Genomic DNA, 7,468 nt, shown 5'->3' with positions numbered 1-7,468 from the left:
TAATATTTAAAAACTGTCCCTGATTTTGGACCCCACAATTATTTTAGCTTACTCCAGAATTCTTGAGTAAAGAAGTTAAGGGGTGCATACATCTCAACTGTTAGAAATTTGGACGTCTGCAAAACTCTTTTTGTCTCATATTTTGGTTCTATTTCTCATGAAATCAAGAAATGTGTGCTTTTCTGTGAAATCGACTATGACTAAAATCACTACATAATAGGTTTATGACTTAATACCCTTTGGAAAATACTAATGCATGACCTCATCTGTCTAATGCTGTAAGAGAAATATTACAAATCTGTACCTGATCTTTTAATTCTTGATCCATGAGACTGACGAGTATGCTGTTAGTTTTGCACATGTATCATGCCTCCCGATTCGTTAGCTCAAGAAATCTGGACAAAGACAAAAATAACGGGAGAGAAAAGCACAACAACGGGGACTGGTTTTAAATATTCCTCTTATAAATCTAGAAAGTTGCTAGACTTTTTGTGTTATCGTGATTTTTTTCTAACGTGTATGAGGTCAAAAACTCAAATGTCATTATTTAGTAACTTTTCTCAATGATTTGACTGAAAACCATAACAGACTAAAAAAAGAGCATTCTGCGAAAATCTGGACAGTTGAGAGGTAAAATGTTTTAATGTGTACATTTTACGGAGCATTATAAATGACCGCAAATATATTGCTTTTAAATTTCAATAAATAGCTGGAAACACCAGAACATCAATGTAACATAATCTTTTTTGATTACTAAGTTGAAATGACACATGCCATAACGTGATACTTGAAAAGATGTGATATATGCCACGCACGACGCGTTTTTTAGGGTACAGTTCCCAGTAAATGCGACACAAATTTGGTAATACTGTGCCAAACGAAGAAAATGTGGTTGAGGTCGACTGTCGTACTTTACTGAATGCTGAAAGACGTGCCCCGAAATCCAGGGTCAAGAGTACCGGCAGAGGGAGATATTGGTAGCCTGTCCTTTTTCACTTGTGAGCAATCAGCCTCCGTTTAACTCTTAATAAAAAAACACAGAAGGCATAAACTCCTGATCTACATTCGACCTACTACTACGTCAAGCAAACAGGAAGCAAATACGAAGAGGAAAGTTTTATTTTTATGTTGAACTAAATTACTCACAGCACTGGCAGGTATAGAAAAGGACGGGGTGTTTTCTTGTACACGTTTACTATCGGGTCCTCCTATCGGCTCTCCTCAAATGGGCGGGGTTTTCTTTTCTTCAAGTTTGGAGAAGGAGTAATGCGGTTTAACACACGTTACAGTTTTCTAAAGCACAAGACAAAAATAGAGGATTTTGAACACTAATAGGTACAGGACAACACATTTAAACATGTTCAGTAAGCGATATGGTTTTGTATGTGTATATAGTAACTTCATTTTAAGAATGACAGTCGACAGATTATGTTAGTTCACTCACTGCTTAGCATGTTGTTTGAAGAAAGTTAAATCTTTTTTTTTTTATTTCCCCCGGCAGGTTGGTAATACACAAAACGTGGTGGAGAACGACTGCACCCGGACATTTTATAAATTTGAACTGCGATCGAGGGAAAGCGCAATGAAAGTGGACGGTACTACTAGAGAGAGAGCGGTAGTGTAGAAGCTTCAGTCTGTCTCCCCAATCCATGGTATCCTAGTAACCAGCTTTTCCAGTTCACCGGAGACTCGAACAGGTGGCACTTAACGGCAGTGGCAGACTCTGCTATATTGTAAGAAAGCAAAACGAGAAACCAAGCTGGACTCCCAAGTGGAATGGGAAACCAAGTGGAAAAACTGACCCACTTGAGTTACGCAGAAGTTCCAACCGCTGACCCCACAGGGGTTGACCTAGATGACGGTCCTAGGATAGGTGTTTCCTATATTTTTTCTAACGACGATGAGGATTTAGAGGAAGCTCTACCTGAAACGGGTCAAGAACAGTCGGGAGTAACGCCGCAGGAAGAAGGCGATGTGGAGGGTAACGAGGTGGAGTGTGCAGTATTTTACCGAGAAGAGTGTATTTTTGAGAAAAACTGCAAATCGATGGACTTGAGCACATACTCTCCGGAGAATCTGCTTAACAAATGTAAGCCCGGTGATGTGGTGGAGTTCGTAAGCAGGGGTCAGTATCCTCACTGGGCCGTTTATGTTGGTGACTTTCAGGTGGTGCACCTGCACCGGGCGGAGATCCGTAACGACTTCCTGACTGATGCTAGCCGGTCTCGGAGGGGTAGAGTCGTCAATGATCTGTACAAGTTTAAACCTCTGAATAAAGAAGTAGTGGTGCAAAATGCCATGGAGCAAGTGGGAGTAAAGGACCAGGAGTTGAACTGGAGGAACTCGGAGTGCTTTGCTGCCTGGTGTAGGTACGGCAGGCGGGAGTTTAAAATTGGTGGGGAAATTAGGATTGGCAAACAGCCGTACAGATTAAAACTACAGCTCTCTGAGAAAACTACACATACACTGGAGTTCCAAAGCTTGGAGGATTTAATCATGGAAAAGAGAAAGAACGATCAGATTGGTAGAACAGCTGTTATCCAGGAACTTTCTAGCCATCTAAATTCTGAGGATACAGTCCAGACTGATCACAATGATAACTGATGGATTGAAACTGAAGGCTGCGAAATTGAGCTGTTATAAGCCCTTTGGGCCGCTGTGATAGCATTTACTCAAATCACATGTGAAAGGAAAGCTGATTATTCCTGCCTAGAGTTTAACCACTTCATTGCTGTAATGATCTGATTTCAGTCATCAGTAGAGGCCTTGTATTTAACACCAAAGCTGGTAGCAGTTTACATATATAGTATTTTCCTCCTTAAATTTCTGCATTTCAAAATTTCGTAGAACTGGGTGTTTTTTGCATTTATCTTCACCTCATATCTTTGTTTCCAGTTCAGGAAATGTATTTTTGTTTAGAAGAATTGTCAGAATTTGCTTACTTAAGTTATTTTTACTTCAAGAGCATTCCCATTTTGGTGTAATCAAGGTTGTGATCTTTAGGCACAGACCTCTATGGTAACTAAGGATTTTAGAAATTTACTGGTTTTAATTCAGTACATGTATGGGTGCAGTTTGTTGTACCACTTATGGTGGTGATCATACATTTTGAAACTTTTTAACCCCGGCCCTTTGTATCTGCACAAATTATGCATACAAATTATGGGAACTTTTTCATACAAACACATTATCTATCCAACCTCAGTTCTTTGTGCAAACTGTATTAAGCTATTTTTGTATTACATGGGAAAGTCAGATCATTTGGCGTAAGTCATATCTCTCGACTGTCCATAACTTTGCCCTCCCTCACAGAATGTGTGGTTTACTGGTAAATCACTGATATAGGTTACTAAACAATGACATGTTGAGTTTTAGACTTCAGATTCTTCAGAAAATGCACAATAACACAAATCCAGTTATTCAATACACTTTCTAAGTTTTATAAGAGTAATATTAAAATCTGTTCCTATTTTTTGTCCTTTTACCCACCATTATTTAAAGCTTTGTCCAGATTTTTAGTGCTAAGAGGTTTAGCGGTATGCTTAAGTTGTATATCAGTGGGTTAACAGGCTGCTAAGTGAAAAAGGTAATTGTGGAAATAATTTGACACCAGTTATGATGCTGTAATGTTTTGCTTTGCCTCTTTTTCCCAATGTTGTACTGCTTTGCTGAGTAGAGCAAAGCAGTATAACAAGTTGTCGGTAAAAGTGTACAAATATGTCCATTCCGCATTGGACATGAGAGATTCACTATGCATTTTTTAACAGCATTGTATGCTATAAAATGTGATTTAATGTTACACAACTAGAGAAGAATAATTCTACGATAAAGTATGTCAAAATACCTCTTAAAACTTGCTCTGTAGGACATATGTGCATACCTTGTAAAGAACAAATTCTTGCTAAGAATTTTACTTTCCTTTATGTGGTTTCATATTTGTAAACTCTGTCCCAAAACATTTTAATAGGTTTAGGAAAACATTTTGCATACATATGTATTACATAAGGGAATATTTTGAACACTGTTTTGACAAGGTGGGAAGGCTTGCACACAGTGAAGTTGACAGTTTTTTATTTTGGCAGCCTTTCTCATTTTTAGACAACGTAGAATAGGTTTCATAATACAAAACAAAATAATCTCCCCACACCAGAAGTCACATGGATCACCGTAAAGGGCTCTGTCACCAAGTCAGGTGTCTAGTCAGCATTTTAATTCTCTATACCCCACACACTTTTAAAACTGTTTTCTGATTTAGGTTTGTGCATATTTTTGTAGATGTGAATTTTCACTTGGAATGGAATTTGAAACACCACTGACTTCATGATTTCCCTGTGCTGTCCTTTTACAGAAATTAGAATTTCTGATGACTGTGCTAAAATCTCCTAATACTTTGAATGGATATTCATGTTCACAGTGCAGTATTTGAACAGGATGTGAAGCATATGTAGCATGCAGCCTGAAACTGTAAATCTGGATGTAATATCACAGTATATTGTGCAGTTTCGTAGTTATGTGGCCTTGATATATGTGATCCAAAGTAGGTGTGTGTCTTATAATGTTTCATATCCTCCAAGTTTAGGACTGTTGATGTGGCTTTTTTGGGCTTCACTATCCCCATAAACTAACTTTCAGCCATAGTACACAGAAGAACTGCTGTGAATACCTAACATTTAAAGTAATTGCACTTCTCATGTGTGCTGTGTAAAGTTATTGTAGCGTTATCCTTCAGATTCTTTGGCACAAAACAAGTCATAGAAATGTAAGCTATGTTTTTATTTGATACTAGTATTAATCTCGGTTGTCAAATTATATTTTGTGGGAACATCTGAGAAAATCCATGATTCTCTTTGCAAAGAGATTAGACCACCATGTTATGTGTCTTAAACTGTGAACCTCACCCTGCCCTTCAGTTATTGCTTGATTTGAAACAGTGGTAGAGCTACAAATGATTGTCAAATGAACTCAACTCTTTAAGCAGTTAGGCAAGTACCACACACTGTATGTTGGTACTTTGCATGTTTCTTGAGTACTCACAGTTACAGCTACAGGCTTTGATAGTTGAAAAGATTAATCGATTAGACAACCATTTATGTGGGGGGAGGGATGTTTTACAGCCACTGTACATTATTTTTAGTTGATTAAGTTGGTATGACTTGCATTTCAAATGATTGAGATTAAAATTTAGATGTCATTTGGACTGCTAGAATAAGATCATGTCTTTGGAAGTGAATCTAGCAGTTGAATTAATGTTGCTGGGATGAAATTACTTGACTGCAGCAAATAAACAGTGTTTGTTTGATAGTGATGATGTAGCCCAAGTGTATGTAGGATTTTTTTAGGGCTTTGATGTGCCAACCACAAAATAAGGCCACTTTTTTATTTTTAAGGTGATGTATTCAGATGTATGCTAGAGTGATGTTTTAATTTCATAGGGCATTGTTTGTTTAAATAATGAAACGTAAGTAGTTGTGACAAAGTTTTAGTTGTGCATATTGGGATAAGCCATGTCATTCTTGAAGATGTGAGGTGTTGCTAAAGGGGAGGGGGGCAGTGAAAAACAACCCTTGTTAAATGTTGATGGAGATTCTCTGATTTGCTGTAGTTGCAATAAGTATTGCAAAAAATGAAATCACACCTTCCAGAGTGTAGGCAAAGCACAAATGCTTATGTACTGTCTTGATTTTTTTTTGTGGTAAATGCTGGTTGAAGTTTCAAGCCATGGTGAGATAGTTTGTCATTTTTTGTGATTTTTTCCCACCATTGTTTTCTTATGTAGTTAAATAATTGAATCTCGATAGGCCACTATGCAAAAGATTGATTTGGTATGAAAATGTTAACAGTACTATATTTTCTCAAATATGATTTTAAGTTTACAGTAGGTTTCCGATTTCTATTACTAGTATTTGTAATTGCTTATAAATTATCATTCCCTCCCATCTGTATTGAGAAGAAAGGGCCTCTACATGTATATGGGGGGGGTCTCTTAGTCTGACAAACCATTTGACCATGGTAGGACAGTGTAGGAATGCACATTATTTACAGTAGCACTCTTGCAGTACTCCAAAGTCAGATCATCTTAGAGGGATTGTGGAGATAATTTATTTAGACATTGGAATGTGATTGAGTAGTGCAGGATGGCTGCATATTATTCCATCAGTCAGGTGATCTGCAGTATAATATTGACCGGCTGCTGGTTTATGTGAAGTTCAAGCAATTTTTTTATCTTTGTTAGAATTACAGTGAAAGCTGTTACGCTGGGGGACACCCCAAAGACTTGTTTTACTTTTTGTTAGAGGGGCATTTAGGTGATTAACCGACCAGTTGTCCAACTGTGCACAAAGGAAATACATATTTTTCTCTTCTTGCTGACAGAAAAATGATTCTATAGAAGATGCTTTTAATACATTTGTAGCTTCGAAGGGATTGTTAGTGTAATAAGTTATGAATATTTCTCACAAGGTGCCTTGTGTACACTGCACACACTGAACTGCTAGCTTACTGGAGATTGTATGAAGTGAGTTACTGATAGAAGAAATTAGTTCCTGTTAGAAGTAACATTTCATTATCGACTTTGACAGTGCTACATACTGTACCTTATAACTTCTTACATCATTTTGGAGAACTGCGGTGGTGGTGCTGTGGTAGCGTTGTCGCCTCACAGTAAGACGTTGTACTGTTCGATTCTCAGCTAGAGTGTCTTGTGTGGAGACGTGCGTGAGTGGGCGTACCTTCGTTGAAGGTTGTGCATCAGAGCCGGCAACTCGGCACGTAAAAATCCACTGTCAATCATTAGCGGACCGGAGTTCCGCTGTGGCGAACCCTAACTGGGAAAAGCCGAGAAGACACAACAACATACTTGCAGGTTAACACAGTACTTGTACATGTTCCTTTTTGTCTTTCTTTTTGCTGACAGCTTACTGTGAAGTTTTTCCCTTCTTGCTGTTTTTAAGTTGATACAATTTTTGGAAAAGATACTGTGGTGCAATATGCATTTATTTAGATTTAAGGTTTCCAACATGTCCACTTCCAAAGGAAAAGGGGATAGTTAATATGTCTAATGGTGACCAGGGTGGGATTCTGTAGAATAACACTCCTAATGGATATTTAGTGATTCTTAAAGAAAGTGATGTTCTTTGAGAGATTTTTTGCAGGTGCTCTAGCATTAAATTGAGAAGGGGGTCTCCATCAGTTTGGAAGTTCATTTGCTCTTAGGATGGGCCAGTAAAAAAACTGAGTATGCATTGGTTGGGGTGTTGACCAGACATAAAAGTATTGATTATGTGTGCATGTCTAGCTGCTACTGTGAAGCAGGTCCTTTGTTTGTTGCTGTAGTAGTGGCTTCAGCATTTTTGTTTTGGTATTGCCTTGAATTGGGAGTGGTATTTTCATTAGTTTTTCAGTGTCAACCCAAGACACAATCCTCATCGCAGGTGTACCTGCTTATTTTTCTAGTAGTGTAATATTTTGT

At 37.9% G+C, this 7,468-nt stretch overlaps 1 protein-coding gene across 2 annotated transcripts; it reads left to right on the top strand.

Annotated features, from left to right (window-relative positions):
• Nucleotides 1-1,221: 1,221 nt before the first annotated feature.
• LRATD2 (LRAT domain containing 2) lies at nucleotides 1,222-5,305 on the top strand. 2 transcript variants are annotated; one of them, XM_044067029.1, is made up of 2 exons: nucleotides 1,222-1,364; nucleotides 1,502-5,305. In XM_044067029.1, exon 2 carries the CDS (start codon nucleotides 1,777-1,779, stop codon nucleotides 2,602-2,604), a length of 828 nt encoding a protein of 275 aa, XP_043922964.1. In that variant the 5' UTR covers nucleotides 1,222-1,364; nucleotides 1,502-1,776; the 3' UTR covers nucleotides 2,605-5,305. The 2 variants fall into 2 exon arrangements, with proteins under 2 accessions (XP_043922964.1, XP_043922963.1); XM_044067028.1 differs by having other exon boundaries at nucleotides 1,229-1,335.
• The last annotated feature ends 2,163 nt before the right edge of the window (nucleotides 5,306-7,468 follow it).

Source organism: Protopterus annectens, chromosome 3.part1 (genome assembly GCF_019279795.1).
Source record: "Protopterus annectens isolate FY-2018-M chromosome 3.part1, PAN1.0, whole genome shotgun sequence".
Taxonomy (NCBI): Eukaryota; Metazoa; Chordata; order Ceratodontiformes; family Protopteridae; genus Protopterus; species Protopterus annectens.
Note: the sequence above shows the minus strand (reverse complement) of the source record. Positions and strands in the feature narration are given on the sequence as shown.

Coding starts and splice junctions, on each gene's coding strand:
- LRATD2 (XM_044067029.1), top strand. CDS start 1,777: ATGGGAAACCAAGTGGAAAAACTGACCCACTTGAGTTACGCAGAAGTT.